Source organism: Metopolophium dirhodum, chromosome 1 (assembly GCF_019925205.1).
Source record: "Metopolophium dirhodum isolate CAU chromosome 1, ASM1992520v1, whole genome shotgun sequence".
NCBI lineage: Eukaryota > Metazoa > Arthropoda > Insecta > Hemiptera > Aphididae > Metopolophium > Metopolophium dirhodum.
In genome coordinates this window covers 108,508,460-108,530,624 of record NC_083560.1, presented here as the reverse complement: position 1 = coordinate 108,530,624, position 22,165 = coordinate 108,508,460, and the positions used below count along the sequence as shown (strand labels likewise).

Below are 22,165 nucleotides of genomic sequence, written 5' to 3'. Positions count from 1 at the left end.
TTACAGGACAAAATTGTACATTTGACATAATTTTTGAAATAAAATATCGTAAACAAACACGTTTTTACAAAAGGTTGCATCGGTTGCGTCATCGTGAATATTTGGTCAACCATCTAAAATTTTGTTGTCTATTATACCTATTTAGATATCTACCTATGCTTGTATATGAAATGAATAGGCCATTATTTATTACAAGATTTATAATTTCAATGACTCGGAAAACATACATATTATTTTTTATTTATAACTTAAATATATAATTTATAATATATATTGTAGCTTGGTGTTCAAATAGTTGATATTTACCCTAATGCTGGTTTTTAAATAATAAGCATATTATAGTTTTAATAATTCATTAAATTATCTTTATTTGAAAATGTTTATATCTATTTTGCCATAGAAAATTACCTGGTAACACACAACTGACCGACCCAGGAACCGACCACTGACCATAATATGGCCTATGAGGATCAAGTGGATTGTTATTCACAGCTCGTACTGCAAATGAAAAAGTTTGTTGGCCCTTATCCTGTTCATTATTACAATCCGGAACAGGAACACGGAACACGTTAGCTAGATGAATAAAAAAAACCCAATAAAATCCTATTAAAAACCTAAAACTTAGTACAATGATATTTACAATTGCTGTGGTACAAGAAATTGTTCGGATTTTCCTGTATTTGTGTGGAAGCCAAAGCGGTGGGCGAAGATGAACCGCTGTTTGTAGTTTGCGAATTTGTTGGTCCACTGTGATGCGCTACAATTAATTCATAATAATCAACCGGACCGGCCGGTTTCACGGGTTTCGGCCAAGATACAGCTATCCTAGTGCTGTTTTCGTAAAACAAATTCGGCTGAGAAACCCTTCCTGGCACTATATATGTATAAATATGCACGTTACAACATTGAATCGTATTTAAATGATTTTAAAGTTTTTAACTCACGCCCCACAGCTGTTCGAACTTTTATGGGAAGTGAACGCTCTGAACAAACTGTTGTGCATGCTGTGATGGTAATTGTATAGCTTCTGTAACTTTCAAGGTGATCCAAACGACACTGAAAAATACAATTGATTGTATTAAATTATTAATTCATACCCACTTGTTGGATTTTTTCTTAAAATTGTACGATTAATGAATATATTATATACGCCATGTTTATGTACATATATTAAAAGATTAACCTTTGTGTCGTGAACCGTAATACGGCGTTGTTCATTTATGACTTGCTGTTCATCAAATGAATCAATCAAGTCCTGCTGCTGTAATATATCATCCAAATAATAATGAATATGGTAGTAACGAACAACACCATTAGTGAATTTAGGAGGCAACCACTGAAGAGACACGGTCGTATTGGTCAATTTCGTGACATTTATTATTAGGTTTTGAATATCGGGTGCTGAGTATTAAACAACATAAATTAATAAATATGAATAATATTATACTTGTTAAGTAAAAATTAAATTATAACCAATATGTCATATACGCAAATTTACCTCCTTCTAGAGTGGTGTTGAGCAAAGGATCGCTATGTAACCCTTCGCCATGTTTTGTTATTAATGCAATGGTAACCATGTATGTAGTATATGACTTGAGATCTGTAATGCTTGCAATTCCTCTGCTGTCTTGTGCCATCTCACCACTAACGGTCTTATTTAACATAGGTTCTAAAATGTAAAATATATTAAATCTTTATTTTTATTTCTAGGTATTCACAAAGAAAAAAAACAACGATCCTCACAACTCATTGAGTAATAATAATATACGTTTATTATAGATTTATTTTTCTAAAAGTTAAAATTTCAATTGAATTCAGTTAATATAAAAATGATATTATAACGTACAATCACTATATTATATTATTATGTATAGGTACTGCATATATAGTATAAATAAATATTTAAGGCCAAAATTTAAATTTCCGTAATCAATGCCTATTATAAATTAATTAAATATACATTTTTATATAATTTAATATTAATTAGATATGTTCGATACTACAATATTACTAAACATTTTCCTTCACTGATGTAGAAAATATAAGGGTGTAATAACGAACATTTAACATTTAATTTATACTTCAGAGTAAATTTAATGACAATAAGTTTGTTGCTCCCAACTAATAAAACATAACATAATATTAGATGTACGATACTAAATTATTATAAATCAATTACTATTATAAATAACACTATGAACATAATGTCGTAATATTATATTCTCTACATAATATATTGGATTGTTAAATAATTATAATAATGTCTTACCTTTACAAGCAGAATTATTTATGGATACTACAGGACAGTAAAATATACGAAATCCTAGAACTGCGCCTATTCTATCAGAGCAGTCAAGTTTCCATCTCAATTCCATAGATGTAGAGCTAATCATATTTACCCAGACGTTTTTTATTTTTCCAACGACTAATCATAAAAAAAACAATTTATAAATACAGTATTGAAATCTATAAATTAAAACTCGTCGAATAAAATAATCTATGCTAATGTTTATACTTTTATTATGTAGTACTGTGCATGAGGCCCATACCATCCCACTACTAATAGAAATGGGTTGATAAAGACTAATAACACCGGTCTTTAGTGAGCTTTGACTGTTAGCGCTTATTGCAAATTGATAAATTTTCATATGATCGGATACAGTAATATTGTAGCAAGATTCTGAACTTGGTATATGCATCCAGTTCATGTAACCCTATATACACAAAAATTACAATTGACGAAAATTATATATATTTATTAAACGAATAGCTATTGTTGTATTTTTATTTGGGGGGGGGGGGGGGGCAGGTATACGTTTTTTGAAAATATTTGACATTTAGGTGTTTGTTTTAAACTATTAAAAACCATTTAAAAATAACTTTAATAAAGGTGGCATTAAGAGGAACTACTTTTTTTTAACTGTTTCACTTAACTAATTCAAGTAACAATAATTGCAATAGCTTCCGGTTAAGTTAAAATCATGATAATAGGTACCTATATAATATTTAGCTGAAGTTAAAACAATTATTTACTTATTATTTTGTTTAATCACGCACGACAGTGTACACTGATTTTAAATAAAAAAAATAAACAAAATTTAATGAATGTCATTGATTGATGAATACATGTAATTGCCAAAACCACTATATAGCGAGTGTGCAATAAAAAACGTATAGTAGAATGTATTTTTAACAACAGTTTTCGTTGTTGTTTAAAAAAAATGAATTAACTTCTTTTTAACTGAGTTAATTTGAGAGGATGTCAGCGAATTATTTGTTTTCTCTCTTTGACCAGTGCTCAACATAGCAAATTTGCGTTAACAAATTGTGTGTTGTAACTTGGTAAGCATAATAATATTAGAGCGAACCTTAAAATTTTACGATAGTTCAATTTTTCTGCGATATAAGACCATTTTAAATTATAATAATTTACATACTCATAACTTAACATAAAAATTGAAATATCGTAAAAACGCCTACGTACACAATGCAGATAAATTTTGTAACTTTAAGTTCAATAAAAGATCGATTTACTTTAATATTTAGGCTAACAACACCTATCTGGTTCTGTTGAGCGCAAAATCTTCTGTCACGCGTGAGTCAGAGAAAAAAAATATTATAATAGTACCTACGCTGTCTTCTTCTTAAAATACTTTTTATTCCATATTAACTTTAAAATTTTTGATCTATATAGCCATATAGGTAGGTACCTATATTGTTTGTTTATTATCAACTTATAACTCAATGTTCTCAATGTTGATTAAATTAACTCGATTTAATGTACAATAAATGCTAGTAGTACCTACTCTGGTTATTTACGTTTGGTTACTTGAAAATTTTTATTTTAGGTTTAACAGACAGCATTCAAACATGTGACCCATTCCCACTTTTAAATATATAAAATATATTAGGTATATTTTTTGCTACTATATTAGCATAATATTTAAATTGTACATACATTGCATTGGTATGGACGGTCCTTATCATTTTCACACCAAAATATAGTATAATCATTGACTTGATTAGATGCTAATAATTTTTGACTACTGGCATTTTTCCACGAAAGTTCAAATACACCTCGTTCATCAAATGCCATTTTCGTAAATGATAGCGGTTCGTCAAGTTCTAATAACAGTCAACATTACAACTCATTCAAGCAGTTTTAAATGTAATTTATATACTTACTGTCTGATTCATTGGGAACGAAAATTGTCGAATACTCGGTTGATAAACCTTCTTTATTTGATGAATACACAGTAAAATTGTACCCAATGTCGGTACTGAGTCCTTCAAACTTGGCATAATTCTTGTATGTTTCATTACTGCGGTGAATACTATATATTGTGAAAACAATTTTCATTCAGAAATTAATTCAGTAATAAATTAAAATATATCCCCAAGGAAAGAAATAAATTGAAAAATAGTACTAACATTGTTTTGTTATCTGCAGTTGTGGAAGTATAGTAAGCAAAATACTCAAATAAATCGCCACATTTTTCGTTGTCTTCAATATTTTGCCAATAAATAAACACATCTCTTTTGGATTTGTCAACTGGTGACGTAACACACTCGAAGCTTCCAACATCAGTTCGTGGAGGTCTTCTAGGTACTATATGTAATTATTATTATTATATATTAATTAAACTGTATTATATTTAAAATAATAATACTTATTATTTAAATGTTTAAGTTTAAACGACTTAGGTATCATACTGTGCAGCCTCGGTATGTGTAACCGTATAGATAATAATACATAAATAAACTTACTTGAAGGCTTGGTTTTCAAAGTTATACAACCAGGAGGAGACCATTTATCCTCCCCACGAGCAACTGAAGAACGTACATATATGCGAAAATCGTAATGCGTGAAAGGGTATTTTAATTCAGTTACATTAAAATAATAATAGTCAGTGTCACGTTCTCGACAATTCGAATAAGAATTGGTTTGATTGGAAGTTGATGACGAATTACAAACGTCACTCACATTTACAGACTGCAATAAATAAATGTTAAGTACCATAATATAATTTTTATTTTTATTGGAAAATGAAATGCATGAGCACTTACATGCCAATGTTCAGGATTAGAATCCCATTGAGACTTATATTCGATCTTATGAATTAGTTCTCGCGGAAAAGCGGTCATTGTGCCTACAGACCACCTAAGCATGGCACTAGATTGTGTTTTATCCACCACTGTAATATTAATAGGGCTTGCGGGAATAACTAAATAAAGTATAAACAAATTTTTTATTATAATATATTATATAGTAGGTATACAAATTTTATATTTTAAAGTAAAATGCTCGTAATCTAAATAAAAATTGTTTTGTCTAAATTGTAATTCATAGTTAAATAAAATGTAAACAATATGTAATTTTACCATTGGCGTAATGATGAAAACGTATGGGTGTAGTTGAATTTCCCAATACGTTATCGCCAAGTAATGTAAAGTAGTAATATTCGTATGGTTGCCTATATATTGGCGTGGTGGAAAAATCCCAATAGCAAGTATTTTCTCTGGAATCTGAATCCTTAGGACAATTTATAATAGTTCTGAAAAAAAAGGATACTTGTATTTATAGTTACTAACCCAAACTGTAAATTACTATTATACATTACCTGCCTCCAGCACGACCAGGTAATCTGAAGAATAACTTATATGACGTTTTAATTGGGTTCTCAGGTTTGGTCCAATTGCATGTCAAACTTACCCAATTGTCGGATATACAAGAAAAATTTGTAATTGGGCCAGGTTTATCTAGAAAAGTAGTATTTCGAATCAAAAATAATAATTTTTATTCAATATTTTATTTTTATTTGCATACGTGTATATTATAATGTACGTAAGTATATGCATTTTAATAATCCAAATGAATAAAATTAGATACGACTTTTAAGGATAATCTCATGGCTCACAGTATATTTAATGTGTATTAAAAATATTTAAAAGCTCTTAAAATAAAACAATGTACTTGAAAATAGCGAAGTGTTAGGCTTGTATAAATAATGCTAATAATCTACTAAGTCCAAGAAATACAAAATTTAGAAGAGTAATTTGAATTAAATAATCAATTAAATACAAAGCGTATAAGTTTCGACATATCAGACCGATAAGAAAATTACAGTTTGAATGATTGCACTTCAGCTATTAAAACAGTAAAATATACTTATTTACTGCAGCACTTAAACAATAAATTTAACTGATGGTTACAAAATGTTATCCTGAGCTCAAAATTTATTTAAAAAATCGATGTTTATAATTATTATTTTTATAACTGCCATCTCAATCAAAAATATTTTGATCCCGAGCAATTTTTAAAAATTTGTAACATATTAGAATTTTAATAGAAATTTAAATGAAATAAATTGTTTCAATGAAATCATCGTAAGTGTTATACTTACACGTATTATTATTATTATTATATTCTTACAGTATAGAATGATTTTTATCACAAATAAAATCATTCACCTTTCACTTGATGTACGAACACCACACAATAAGCATTATTTTAGATAAAAACACCATCAAGCAAAGAAAAACTGGTTCGAATAAAGAGGTAACTCACATCCAACGGCAACGCTGTTGAGACACACCCCGACCTCGGAGGTTTGTGACACCAGCGAGGGTGGACCACTAGTTTCCAAGCTCGTTGGTGGCGGGGTGGGAAATGTCGACGAATCACTTGACGGTGTGGATAACAACTGAGCAGTACTCATGTTGTCATAGCTGTGGTTTAGACCAAGTTGGTCGTCAAGTAACAGCACGCAATAATAGGTATCTCGGCCAGCCGGTGGATTGGAGATGCGCAATTGAGCGGCCGTTGCGTTGATAATCGTCATGTACTGTCTGGACACGCGTTCGGCGTTCTTGTAGAACAGGATCCGCTGGCTCGGCGTTTTAGCTTCACCGCCGCCGGTGGTGTCATTCCGAAACAGATTTTGAACATTTTCGTTGTCGGGATCTAAGACGCACGTGATTTCCAAGGGGGTGCCGGAGCCGTATTCAATGACAATATCACCCCTCGGAAAGGTTACTAAAATTATCAAAACAACATATTTATCGATTAACTCCCTGCATTAGCGTTTAATAGATATCTGAATAAGTGTCGTCAAAAACCGAGCAAAACACACTAAATTAACAATAATATAAATTTTCTAGTTGCAATTAATTTTCCTTGTATATATAATTATATAAATCAAAAAATATATACGAAGAAAAGCATAATTTATTTATATAAAAAAAAAAACTAACACAAATACTTGTACGTAAATAATTAGAATATATTAATTAAAATTGATTTTAAGATAATAAGTGATTCTATAACAAATAAATACCCGACTACTGATTCAATACAATACCAAGATTATTATACCTAATAAATCCAAAACATTTTTAACTGTATTTAGAAATGTATTTTTCGGTTACCACGCGTCGTTTCACCCGAGGTGCATATTACTTATAGGTGCATGCGTATATAGCGTATTGTATTCTACATAATAATATGTAATAATTTATTGTGTGGCAAGGGCGGGAAGTGAGTTATTTCAGTGGCGGACGACGGCCGCATTCCGCCCAAGACTGAAATTGCCTTCCCGCACGAGCCACACATACTATTTTTTGTCACGCCTCTGCCTTCATCGATCACGCCATCGCGGCAAACGTAATGCAGTAATGGGATCTGTGCAACAACCAGACTATTCTACGAAAACAATATTTCATGGAAGAAACGATTTGGTTTTAGTTATCTCAAGCGTCATGCAAGGAGGTTATATAATAATGTTACCAAAAGTGTATGTTTTGTAAGGACCGTGGTATAAATTGTAATGTCTGGTTGTGCAGAGTATACGCGTGATATGTGCGCTAAGTACTTTTGGGGATTTCCACTTTACCGCCCGCTGGACGGAAAAAGGTCGCTTTCCAACGCTTCAGCCGTCATCGATAACTTAACTTTTGGTGCTGGCGTGACAAAAACTATATTGCATAACAGTTACTGTACAATATTGGTAATCTCTAATGATATTATGCATATTAAATTAAAAATTTTACTTTTTTTTTTTCTCATATTCAATATACCTACTATAATTATAATTATTTATCGTTGATGGCAACACTTTTAGCGACGCTTGTTATTGTTGACCCGCAATTTACGTACCTAATAATTATAATGATTTCTTACTCCATTATTAATATAGTTTGGTTATTTTTTCCTTTCTAAAATGGACTATATTATCGAAACCGTAAAAAATGACAACTATTTTGTGCTTATATACAACAACAAAAAACTATATAAAATCATAATAAGCAATGATAGTTTTATATAAATAACGGGACGATAATATTATATCATATATATTGTATCGAAATAATCTTTTTCCTAGCTATTTCTATAATAGTTCACAATAAGTAGGTTATACCGTTTTGCTGCACAGTAATGAGTCAAATAAACTCTACCTCGACATTGAGTAGGTCACTGTAATAGATGTGTTCAAATTTGAATTCAATGATAAATCATTGAATACGAAAAATGATTCTGATAGGAGGTCTGACAGCCTATAATCATAATAGCTATAAATATATTGGCTATTAATTATTATAGAAATTTATTATAGTATATAATACAGAATAAACTATAAATAGGCAATAGCAACTTAATGTTTAGAAAATGTCATAATCAAACTTATATTATATTATTCAGATTTTTTGGTTCCGCAGTGAAGTTTTAACTATACAAATTGAGCACTACAAAATAATTTTAAAATTACCGTGATTTCAACTAATTTTGTCAACATTTGAACTTTTAACCTTTATACAAATATAATATTACCGTGTATACTCAATATTTTTCAATCATATAATAAAACTAATGAGGAATCTTGTGTTAAATTTTCAAACTTTTTGTCAGAGCGAAATTTTTTCTTTAATGTTTATAGAAAAAAATCCAAATGTCTATATATAGCAGTGTAGCACAAAGTTAAGATATTTTGAACATTATACCAAGTGTAGAAAATGATATAATAAACATTTGGTGAATATTGCAACTTCCAATTATCAATATAGTTATTACGGAATTATAGCAAAATAAGAAAATCGTTATTTTACGCATGAAAATCCAATTTTGTCAAAACATTCGGTGAAAATTTCAATTATCTCATTCGTTTTGAGTGACACTGAAAAAACAAAATCGATTTTGTTAAAACCTGTTTTTTTGTAAAATTGCCATTTTTCAACATTTTTTGCTGTTTTTCTAGATTATTTTGGAAAATACCGAGAATTTTCAATGTTAACACGTCCAAAGTACCAACAAAATTCAATTTTCTATCAATAATCACCCTCAATGTTCGGAGCATCTTTTTTAATATTTTTCGAGTACAAAGACAAAAAATTACACATATTGTTGTAAAAACAGTACATTTATCCCTTCGCTCGAAATCGAAGATGAACATGTTAGATCAACGATTAAACAATAAAATTAAATTAAACGAGACTAACTAAAAACATGATAGGTATATGTTTTAAGTAGGTATAGTACAGTTTTAACAAATACCTGTACTAAGGTATCTAAAGTTTTCCAAGTGAATTATGTAGGTACAACTCATTCACAATAATTTACAAAAACAAACGATATTGATAATGTCGGGAAATTCGACCGGCCGCAAAAGCCAAATAAGATGATATTTAAATTTGGCATTTATCAATCAATAAAATGTATAGATGCCATACTGACCACTATCAGAACAATTGTAGCTCGTGTAGTATTTGCATAACAGTTAGCTTTCAAGCAAAGCGTGCAGTCAGGTCAGCACACTCACAATATTCGAACGAAACAGTTCCGGAAAAAAAACTCTTTTGAACCATCCACATCTCAAATGACACACTTAGTGACGAATGGTCTTCGCTGTTTTTGAAATTGGCGTTTCTAATTATTTCAGTTTCGTGATGTTCACGGTTTTTTTTTTTATTCGCGCGAATCGACTACACCAAAATTCAAACAAAGAGAACCTCGTCATGCCGTCCGCAGCAGGTTAAGAACGTTATAATATACATGGTGCAATAATATAATATTGTAGTATTAAATTTAGAATATAAATAATTAGTAGTATCATACGCCAAAAGTAGTAAAAATACGCCAAGAGTCCATCCAGTTGGTCGTGTTCAAATGGTGCCGTCAAGTATACTACGTTTATTATATGTTTGCAATAAACTACAAAAGCTAATGGTTTCAATATTTTTTTTTAAACATATTTTATCTGTGGTTCTGGCTGTAGTGTATTCGTAGTCGGGCACGACGTTGTCACTTTTACCAGCACCAATAAGAAGAAGAAATCATTCGCAAGCAGTCGCACTATGGTAAAACAAACAAAATAACTAAACGTATGGGAAACAACCGATTCGATATCTGAAAATTATCTGAAATCACAATACAGATATATTGATTTGTTGAAATATTATCGCCGTCGATGGCGAGCGAGATGTGGCTTACCGATATGATATTATAGTATACTATTGAGTATAAATCATATATTTATGTATAATATTTTATGTCTACTAGTTTATCCTCAATTATAACTTAATATATTATTATATTTATGAGTGTTGGCCATTGGGCGATGAAAACGTTTTTAGAACCTCGGATAGGTACTTGTATTTTTTACTAGTAAACAAAACAAGAAGGTGAGAAAGTAAGAAAGTGAGCACCCGTGCTAATTTAAATTTAAACCGTTTTAACGTCACCATTTTAAAATGTATTACTAATGAGTTAACCAAAACATTGTGAAATTCTTAACTACGAGCAGTACCTATCCATGCCACATTTTATTATAGTTATAAGTATTATTACGTCTTATTATAATAGTTTACTACGAGTAATATCAAAATGTACCTTTGAGATACCTAATGCATTGTTTCCTATATATTACATATGTTGCATAATATTTACTTAGTATAATATTAATAAAAGGCTTATTTTTTTTGCAGTTTCTTCGCCCTATGATACCAATTTGAAAAAAAAATTGATATTATTATCATTGGATAAATCAATACATAATATTTTGTAGTAGCTTAAATACATATATAATAGATGGAAAACTAGTGTAGAAATACTATTATTGTTATTGTTATCATCAATTAAAAACAATGAAGATACTGCTTTTTATAAAGTTTATGTGAGTATAATTGCTATTAGATAAAACAATCGTTCTAAATACAAAAATCAGCTCCTTTCTCCTTAAAAGTTGAATAAAGTCGAAAACAATTGATTTATTACCAAAAATGAGATGTTAAAACGGCCGTATATTCTCATCTGAAAAGTGCAGTTTAAATGACACTGATAAAAAAAAATATCGCAAACGATTTGTAATGAATGAAAAAAAAAAACTAAAAAAAAAACCATTTTGTACAAATTGTATATTTCTCTTATAAAGTGGCGATCGTGGGAAAAAAACGTAGCACGCTACTCGATATTTTCCATTTCCAAGAAAATTTATGAATCATGAATATGTATTAATAAGTAACCATTAATTGTAAATATACCTAGAAGGAATTAAGTAATTTTTACATATTTATGTTAAACAATGAATTTCAATAATTGCAACTATTTTACTGTTGAATTGCCAAACAGATAAACAATTATACTGTATTGAACAATTTAAATACTCCGGTAAATTTAGTAGATACATATAAGACCATCATATAAGTACAACTTAATTGTACAAAAACCGTGGATAATAATGAAATAAATACCTAATATAAAATTGGATACAAGTTTAAGTAGGTACCTAACCTAAAATTATATCCAAATTGAAATATTTAGAAATTCAATATTTTTTAGTCCATTTTTCAGATTATTACTGTAGTCTGTCTTTTTTTTTATTAATATAGGTGACTAGGTAAGAAATATCAGTTTCAATATTATAATATAAATCTAGTTGGAGTCTGCGATCTATTGTATTTGCAATATACACCTGTAGTCGTGATTTTCATTAATTAATTATTTATTTTGATATGAATTTATTGTGTTATGTTTAGGGAAGGCTGTTGAACTAAACATTGTAACTGCTGTGAACTTCAATATTTTCAATACAACCGACTAAGTTCACTTCCGAAATTCATGCTAGGGTTTATAACTGTATACATTATATTATAATGAAATAAAATAACATACAGTAGGTAATATATTATATTAATAATTATTTTATTTTAAGTCTGAATCGCTTCCATTATTATAAAATCGCATGGCGTACATGTATTTTTAATAACTAGCGCAGTTGTTTTTTTTTTAATGGATTTATATTTTATAATCTATACAATTGCTGTATACTAAGCTGTAGTATTATTAATTAAGTCTAGCTTGATGACTTTTGTGGAGAATCCACCCACCATAATATTAGGTAGGCGCTTCCCATAGCTATGAATATTGTCAATAATATGTTATAGTAGACGAAGACATCGTAATTTGTCAGAAAATGTAATACAAAATATGCATTGCAAATAGTATTCTGTAGAATAATTTTTACCTAAGAGAACGGCCAAGTGTTTAAAAGCAATTCGTATTCTTACCTCCAGCTGATTTAAAACCCGGGCCACAGGTTATTGAAGTATACGCCAAATTCACTAATAGTGATACCGACATCAGCGTTAACCATGGCGGTCTTGGTGGCCACCAACTGTGTCGGTGACTTCTTATGTGTTGTTCCCCCATGTTTATATCTCCATTACCATAATGTAACGTATTGTTGCGTTCAATAAAACCTGTAATAAATAACAAATGGTATTAGAAAAAAAAACAAATTTGACGTTTTATAATATTCGAGCAATAATTACACGGAACGAAATGTTTACAAAATACAAAGGCAACTCCAGTATATTTTATATTAAATACATTTATGAAACAATGAGCTAATAATGGCTAATAACCCACTCAATAATTATTTAAAATCGTCTACTATGCTTATGTATATATATATATATTAATGTACAAGATCCATCAATTTAATTTTAATCATAAAGCATTTACTTCAAACATCCTTCCACCGAGTTGCGTCTAAACACAATATATGTATAATGAATATATATTTACAATATAATATATATACGTTAAATAGTTGAATGAGAAATGTTATTGAGTAAATAATCATTTAGTCTTTTAGATTTACCAATATACAAAGCAAGTTAAATTTCCGCATGGTTTGTTAAATTAATTCATAGCTATGTTAATTAATAACTATATTCCCACATTTCTGTAATAACTAATTGTCTTTTAACTATCTAGGTACCTTTGAAATATTACCCAACGTTTTCAGACATAATAATTTTAACCAACTTTTGGATTAAGATTTAGTTTTTGTTATTTGTTATGTAATATGTTATTACTTGCTATAGAATTTAAAAAACAGAAATAATAAAATACTGCCAACCATAATACCTATTATCATAGGTCATATCATAAGTAGGTATATTATAATATTTTATAACGGATGTCCGACTTTTTGTGGAGGGTCAACACGTCACGTTGACGTTAAAACTCCATTGTCGTAAAAAGTTCGTCATGTATTTATGTTTAATGAATCGCCTAGCTGAATGCCATTATGACTTTTAAAAGTTTTCTCAGAGGATTTATCGCGAAGTAGTAAAAACCTAACAAGCGGCATAGTTGTAAAAACGTAATCAAAGCGACAAGCTTGTGGGAACGGCACTATTGTAGTTTTGGTAACAATATATTATGTTGGTGCTATATGGTGTTCGTGTATGTCCTGTACAAAAATCGGGTAATGTATTTTATTTTGATTTCGAAGTCTGATAGTTTGACGTTTATTTGGTATTGACAATAAATTAATCTAAACCACGTACATTATACTAGAGTCTGTAAAAATCCAACCCAATTAAAAAATATTTATAATAATATGTAAACTAAGCGTAACAATACACCCGGAAATTAATCATGTCAGTTTAGAGTATAATATATCTACTTGGTTCTACCAGGCTACCACTCGTAAAATGATCATTGTTTTTTGTTAGGAACAATTAAATCACATCTCCGCCAAAATATGTAGTTATAGTGACTTTTTCAATAGCTATGAGTTATAACCTTGCAACAAATAATTGAATAATCAAGTAGTTAATAGGGCCATTAATCTATAAACGCTGCGCCGGTAAAAACATAATATTGTACGTTTAAAAAGTGTACGATTTTCAATAATATTAACATATAATTTGATTTAGTCATTCGGAGTCGATTAATGTTTCATTCATTATGCTAAGGTCGGTTATACCGATACACTTTCAATTACAAACAAACAAATTAATCCATGTTCAAAATTACAAGGCAATACTCCCTAACCTAATCATATTTCATATAGACGCATGCATCTATAATTGCAGTACGCCCATCAATATACACATAGCGTTCTATTAATTTTCTTATTATTTTATATTAATCTGTATGAAAGTCACTCTTGCCCTTTTCCGTGTGGATAATAATAGGACGACCGGTTCTTATTATTAGCGAGTTATTTAGTTGATATAAGTGGATTTCATTTTATTGACTGAACAGTGTTATAATATTAAAACAAAGCAAATAACTATTAATTTTCGAGCTTGGTAAAACATTTTTCATACAACTCGGCAAGTATTGAGATCTTCTTTTGCCAATAGCTCTTACAAAAGAAGTCTTATCAACTGTGTCGCGTTATCGTGTATTCGTACACTATACTTTCCTGAGGTCACGTGTCTTGTAATATATAATAATCTATAATATGTATAGGTAGTTGTGTACATTATTACAGTGTTCCGATTATGGATTACCTTATGTCGTAAGGCTCAGTTAACGTGTTTGAACCCAAACGTAATTTAATGATTTCAATGTCCACTTTAAAAACCAAATAAAAAATAAAATTTTGTTTTTGTTTCGTTTCGTTTCCAATAAGGTTTATATTATTATGAATAAAAATCGGGACCAAAATTAAAAACGTTATCATGAAATACCTAACGAATTAACATATTGCTTAAAATGCAACTTTTATTCAAAAATGTATTCAAACATTTACAGAAATTAATTCATCGTATCTCAGTGCAGATTTGTTATTTAAAATATTGAAATAAATAAAAAAGTAAATTTATAAATTATCTCAACCTAAATTATTATGAAATTTACAAAATAAAAACATTCTTAACTATGTGTTTTCTTGTCAATTATTTCGATGTGTAGTTGAATTTGTTAAGAGGATGTCACACCTGCATGTGTTGTCTCCGTCTTACAAATGTACAACATACCAAAAATTGTTTTGCGCGGGACTATTTTTCTCTCACCTTTTCGTAGGTTTTCACTACCAAATTTTCACAACACGTAAAGAAGAACTTTATCTGTGCAACAGCATGTTTTTTTTTTAATAGCACTATCCAATCATTTTTTATAATCAAATTAAAAAACCAAAAAAATCAAATGTTTAGAAGCAAATAACTTTTATTGTATTTATGTTATCTAAAATATAGGCACGCTGTTGCTAGATAATTGTCCGCCCTATATGTTCAGAAATTTTGGAGCCACCACTACAAACACAGAAAGATAAGTTGTCCCGCGTTAAGCAGTTTTTTTCTATGTTGTACATTTGTAAGACGGAGACAACACATGCGGGTGTGACATCCTCTTAAGAGTACCTACTTCTTAATTATTCGATAATTTAGTACCTAAGTCCTTTTTTACGTTTGTAAAATGTATATTTATTTTAAATATCTTTATTAAATGTACCTATGATGCAGATTGCACAAAAAATTAAATTTGCTTTATTGATTTCGATATTTTCTATACAAATACCCATAAAAAAAACAATACAATACAATATTAAAAATCTTTTTTAAATTAAATCGTTTTTAAAATTAAATATAGGTAAACAATATTTGATTTTTTTTAATTTCAAAGTCAACATTTGTATTTATAAACGAATGAAATATAACAGAATGAAGAACTTATAAGAAAACACCATTATAATATCATTAACGTTCTTTTCTCTGTTTCTAGAAAACTATAAACACACAGAAGCATACTTGTGTGCCCCCATCAATTGGTCTATTAGAAATAATATCTATACAAGGAAATTATTAAAAGTACCAAGTATCTATTTTTCCGAAAATGTAACTCGCTATTTATTTAGTCTTAAAACACATAATATAATATTATTTACGATTTGTAGGAATTAATATAAGTGATGAAATGACATTTAATAAAGACTTATTAGTTATTTCTTATTAACCTTGTACTACCTAGTATTTGCGTATAGTGCCTACACTATATTAGTAATAGGTAATCAATTACATAATACTATATAGAATACCTACTATAATATTTTACAGTATGACAATAATTTAACTTTCATAAATAATATATAATATACAATAAAGTGTTAGATACCTAGAGTAAAATTTTTATTAGGGTAAGTGGTAGGTAAACCTATACATTTTCGCTATTTTGAACATCAAACGTTTCTTTAAAATAAAATGTATATGTATTTACGATATTTTTAAATTGCTCGAAGAAAAGGAACGTTACATTACAGTTTTTGACCAAACTTCGAAAAATAAAGTAAGACAATATCTAAAGATAGAAAAACATAAAAATTAAACGTCAACAAGAAAAAAACATTAAGAAAACAATAGCCCCATAAGATTTCAAGTAAAAATCTTCTTTTAATAAAAACATATCTAAGTCAATAAAATAACAAAGGTATTTTTTGCACAGAATTATGTTTAAAAATTGTAATGCATTTATTATTTGAATATTTAAATTATACTTATAAAGTATAGTATAGCAAATATTTTACATTTTTTTGAGGCATATTATAGCGCATATTTTACATACTTTTAAGGCATATATATATATTTTAGTGCTCAAGTCTCGAACAATGCTTTTAAGTCAGTATACCGACGTATAGTATAGAACGGTGTGAATAGGTTCATGGTATAAATACCTTAAAATGATATTGAAATATTTTGAAAATGATAATATCTATATAGTATATACTATATACGAGTAATAATTTAATGTTTATAGTTTCTAGTAGACTATATAACAAAAATCGTCAAAGGAAAAATGTTACTTTGAATTGTGAACATCAAATCTAATCAAGCTTATAAAAGTTAAATGTGTCAAACTATTTATTTTAGATAGTACCTACCATAATAATTAAGAAATGCTAATAATATATACTAACAATTTGTGACATTTCAAATATCTATAAATTATTTTCTTGAAAATGTTTGTTTCGTGGATATTCCCGATTTTCCGCAATTTTTTATTATAGCTTATAATTTTTTTGGATTATTAAATGTATCTATTAACTATAAATCACATTCAATGTTAAACAATAAATTACATTTTCTGCTCAAAAACGTGAAAAATAAAAATAATACACAATACACAACTGTAGAACCAATACGAATATTTCTCGTTCTGAAATAATATTTATACAGGCAAGTTTGAATAATTTAAAAGTTAATTTTTTACAAATGAGGATGTTTTTAATTAGAATTTATAAAAATGCAATTTTGTTTTAAGAATCTAAAATTCAATAAAATGTACAATCAAAATTCAATAGGTAACCCTTTAAACTCTATTATGAAAATAATTGTATGTAAGCATAAGTGATTTGAGTTTTAATTGGGTCACATAATTGCTTTTACAGTTCTCACAAAAAATATCATGACTTGGATTTTTAATACAAAGAATAATTATTATAATACAATTCAACCTAATAAAAACAACCTAATGGAAAATATTATTCATAAATTATTTTTATTAAATCGTATAAGCACATTAGATTTAAATGTACGACAAATAAAAGTAATAATACATTACCTATGCCATTATTGTGCGGGTAAAAGAACTTAGTACGACAAGTGCCAAAACCTTAGTCTCTGTACCATACCCAGCTTAATATTTTTGTAAATATGTGCATGGTACTTAATTTGTTCAAACAGTTTCTACGAATAAAGAGGTAAACGGCATGAAAATAATTGAAATATGTGAAGAAAATAACATAAAAATTACTTTGTGAATTGTAGTACACAGTACCAACACTATTTATCAGGGAAAATGTTAATAAAATAAACTTTATGTCTACTTCACTACCTACACCTATTATACACTTTATTATTTACGTTTTTATTAAAAACCATATTTTTATACCAAAATAAGCATTTGATAAGCATAATAAAAATTAAAAATTATATAACTAGGTACCCAATATCTTTACCTAATCATGTAAACATTTATTTAATTTTTTAAAATGCAATAAAACAATACCTGCTAATACAATGTGTGGTCTCATTGTGATTAACTACCAACGTACTAATATATTACCATCTGCAATATAAACTTTAAAACTTATACCTACAATACTTTAAATACTAAATTATTTTAGTACTTAATAATATTATTATTCATCTTTTAAAATATTTATAATTTATATAGTTTGGAAATTTTAGATACATACTATTCAAAAACGTGAAAATAATATACAGGTATAGTCCCATTTTTTTTAACGTTATCGTTTTTAACTTCTTCGAATGATGATATATATTTTTAATTCCATATACCAAAGCAAATACCTATATTAGTATAGTATATAAAAATCAAATTTTGAAAGAATTGATTTGTACTTATAACTAAAGTTTAGACGAGTGAAGTGTCCAGTGTCACAGTGACCACCAAAAATGTTGATCAACTGATCATCCTAACTTTAAATGCTTGATTATGATAAAAAAAAAAAAAGGAAAATATTTGTGGTTTCAAAAATGTGGTTTTGTATAATTAATATAAATTATATAGGTATATATAAAAAAAAATATATTTTAAAAACGTTAATATTCTTTGAAATAATAATGAGTGTTTACTGTTAAAAGAATCATCCAGTATAACATAAATCATTTATAGTATACAGTGTACAGGAATAATTGTCCCAAATAATATTTCAAAAATACTAATTAGAAAAGTCATTAACGAGAACAAACACAAATATACACCATTCATTATTTTTATTGAAGCATATTATAATACTGAACTTAAATTAAACAACCTGTAATATAGATTCAAATGTAAAAGCGTTTTTGATGTTTTAAATTTTTGTTTATGTTAAAATTATACCTTATACACATGATTTTAATTGAGAAACGTAGTTTTTAGATTTTCTATATGCAACCGTTTAAGTTGTTTTTTGATAGTAATTAAGTTAAATACTACTTTTGACTGAAATCAGAAAACCCAATGAAGCAGACTTTGGGCGCCATAGCAAGGTTAGTTTATTTACGTTATTTTAATCAAAATCGTAAATTAATTTACTAACTTAGCAAAAGTCTCTTGTATAACTGGTGAATTGGTAGCGACTTTATATCTTACAAATTAATTTAAATGTATATAAATATATTATTAAATATTAATTTTAAAGTAGGTATTTGATTTCTATTAATACAAATATAATATTTAAACGATTAACGATATCACAAATGCATAAAATAGTTCAGAAAGATCGGAAACAGCTAGCCCCCCCCCCTCCAAAAGCGTGCGTATAAATTTTGAATTACGCCTATGATGTTTAAGAAAATACGTAATGAACCAAAATTATTAGAACGCCAAAATGTCCATCTAGAAAATATATGTCAAATTTTGAAAATTTTATAATTTACATAAAATAATAATATGAATACACAATAAAGAAATATGTGTTTTAACGTTAGTCATGAACTGTAGTTTATAGGTACATTTTACTACAGTAATCATAATATTATAAGGTTCCCCAGACGACGATGTTGATAAACGCATATTTTCTTAGTGAACATTCAATATTAAATCTGACTCACTGAATAGAAATGTTTTATGATGGTATTAAATACCTGGGTTTCAAATTTCAAAAGTGTGCAAATTATGCATATTTATTACTTGCATATGTTTGTTTTTATAGGGTACTCCATAATGCAGATATGCTTACAACGGTCAATTTTTAATTTGTTTGAGGCTTTTGTTTTGTTTTCAGCGGACTTGAATTTTGGACATATTCATTATAATATATTATTTTGTTGCCACCAATAGGGCACTGTAGGTAAACTAAAGTTACCGTACTTACAAGTTAAATAAATTCAAACGATATAAAACGTTGACGAAAATGACACTACATATATAAAATTATATTTATTACATAATATAATAATATAGCGTCTAAGTTTTAGATGTTACAATTTAGACGTTTTGAAGAAACTATAAACCTCTGATTTACAGTAAATTGTATAGTAAAAATAATATTATAATATAGTATAGGAAACAGGCTTAAGTAATTATTTTTTATTTTTTAAATATATTTCTTTTATATTTTTATAGGATACCGCTTAAATGTTTTCAAATAGTTTATAAAGAACACACTCATGTCTCATTATATTCCGAACATTTATCAAACATTATACATAAGTTATTGCTATGTAGGTACCTATAAACTTACTTTCTAGTTTCTACACAGTTATCTAATAACAGAAAATAATAATTAGGTATATAAAATTAATATTTTCTGAACATGGATCTATAGCTAAATATTATAGTCTATATTAGTACTATCAATGAATAATAAATAAGAAAAACGCGGTAAACGCACGAGGTATATCAGCTGTTCTGAAATAGTGCGCCGAACAAAATATACTATGCTTGAATGCCTTGCGTGGTGGGCGGAGCCACCGAACGCCTGTTTGTTTAACGTGGAATCTAGTTAGTAGGTAATCACTATTATATATACAAATAAAGGTTATAGGCAATTATTATTGTTTTGGATTTCTTTGAAAAGTTATAACAAATATGATCGTAGTAAGTAGTGTATATAAGGGAATAAAATATATTTATATTATAATGTGTGTGTCATGGAAATGTATGCTTGCGATACTTTAAAATATGCAGATTCGAGAGGTGATCTATCAGACGGTGCTAAAGGCCTCACTGTAAACATAAAATAAAAGTCCCAAAAAATATTAATCCCCAACTGTACACATCTCTTTTCTTATTACAAGGTATTTTCCATTCTAAAATTTGAAATACAACTTACTATTGTAATGAGTTGGTACAACATTTAACAATATGACGAATTATAAATTATCAGTAGGTAATTCCCTATTAGTAGTAATATAAATAATTGTAATATGAATTGTCAATGTAGTAAATTGGAAGTGATGTGAATAAATTATTTTTTTAGTAAAATAGGTCTAAAGTGTCATGCACAGCAATTGTATAATATAAGAATTCGAAAACTTTATGTTGTCACTTTGAAGAGGTTATTGTACGATTTTCGCAGTAATTACTACTTAATCTAAGCGTAAAGAAAAACTAAAAAAAAACAGTGGAAATGTTACTTTTAAGTTTTTACGAAAATTAAACACCACACTATCCGTCGGCCTGGTTTTGGGTGAGCGTAAGACTCGCTTGACTTCGAGTTTAAACACCCGGTGCAGTATCTTTATCCTGTTAAATTTCTTTAAATATTAAACAACCCTAACACATTTGAGTATAATATAAACAGATTTAAAATATCTAACGTGCAAACGTAATGAATGGTTTATTGTACTTTCTAAGGACTAAAAAAACTCTTTTTGCATCAAATGTTAACACCAATTTGTCGTGTGCATTCTTGAATATTGTTGTATGATGGCTGCATATAGATACTATAATATTATTTTAGCGTTATATTAAAAGTTGATAAATCGTGAACACAATAATAATTCAATATGTTAGAGATGAGCACAGGCCGGGAAAGCCCGACCCGGCCCAAGATGGGCTTGGATCGGACTGTGCCATAATATAAATACTGAGGGTTGGTTATGGTAGAGAATAAGTGGGATCGTAGTATTTTTCTTTGAACCAGGTCGGTCAAAAACAAAAATACCTAACTTAAGTAACACTAAAGTAATTCTAGGAATATAGGAAAAAAATATTTTTTCACCACTATACACTAACTTGCTCATTGATCGTAGTCATTGTCAATATTATATGGAATATAGATTATTTAATGTAAATTACGAACGGGCCCGGTCGGGTTGGACTTAAAAACAAATATTACGGCTCTGGCCTGGGTGGTGACATTTTTTAAGTTTCTTTCGGGCTAGTCGGGAAAAAAAAAGGCCCGTGCTGAACATATAGAAAACA

The 22,165-nt window shown here is 28.5% G+C and overlaps 1 protein-coding gene across 2 annotated transcripts in view; it reads right to left on the bottom strand.

Moving 5' to 3' along the window:
• The window catches only part of LOC132933529 (cytokine receptor-like), a 56,667-nt gene that overhangs the window by 14,384 nt on the left and 20,118 nt on the right, over positions 1 to 22,165 (bottom strand). For both annotated transcript variants that reach the window (XM_060999808.1, XM_060999807.1), the window contains exons 2-17: positions 12,559 to 12,750; positions 6,569 to 7,036; positions 5,622 to 5,760; positions 5,383 to 5,555; positions 5,068 to 5,225; positions 4,768 to 4,993; positions 4,432 to 4,609; positions 4,186 to 4,334; positions 3,959 to 4,125; positions 2,516 to 2,714; positions 2,270 to 2,425; positions 1,499 to 1,669; positions 1,184 to 1,401; positions 945 to 1,056; positions 641 to 874; positions 409 to 573 (exon numbers count right to left, since the gene is read on the bottom strand). In XM_060999808.1, coding sequence (XP_060855791.1) covers positions 409 to 573; positions 641 to 874; positions 945 to 1,056; positions 1,184 to 1,401; positions 1,499 to 1,669; positions 2,270 to 2,425; positions 2,516 to 2,714; positions 3,959 to 4,125; positions 4,186 to 4,334; positions 4,432 to 4,609; positions 4,768 to 4,993; positions 5,068 to 5,225; positions 5,383 to 5,555; positions 5,622 to 5,760; positions 6,569 to 7,036; positions 12,559 to 12,700 — 3,055 coding nt within the window. In that variant the 5' untranslated portion in view covers positions 12,701 to 12,750. The remainder of the gene's footprint in view (positions 1 to 408; positions 574 to 640; positions 875 to 944; positions 1,057 to 1,183; positions 1,402 to 1,498; positions 1,670 to 2,269; positions 2,426 to 2,515; positions 2,715 to 3,958; positions 4,126 to 4,185; positions 4,335 to 4,431; positions 4,610 to 4,767; positions 4,994 to 5,067; positions 5,226 to 5,382; positions 5,556 to 5,621; positions 5,761 to 6,568; positions 7,037 to 12,558; positions 12,751 to 22,165) is intronic.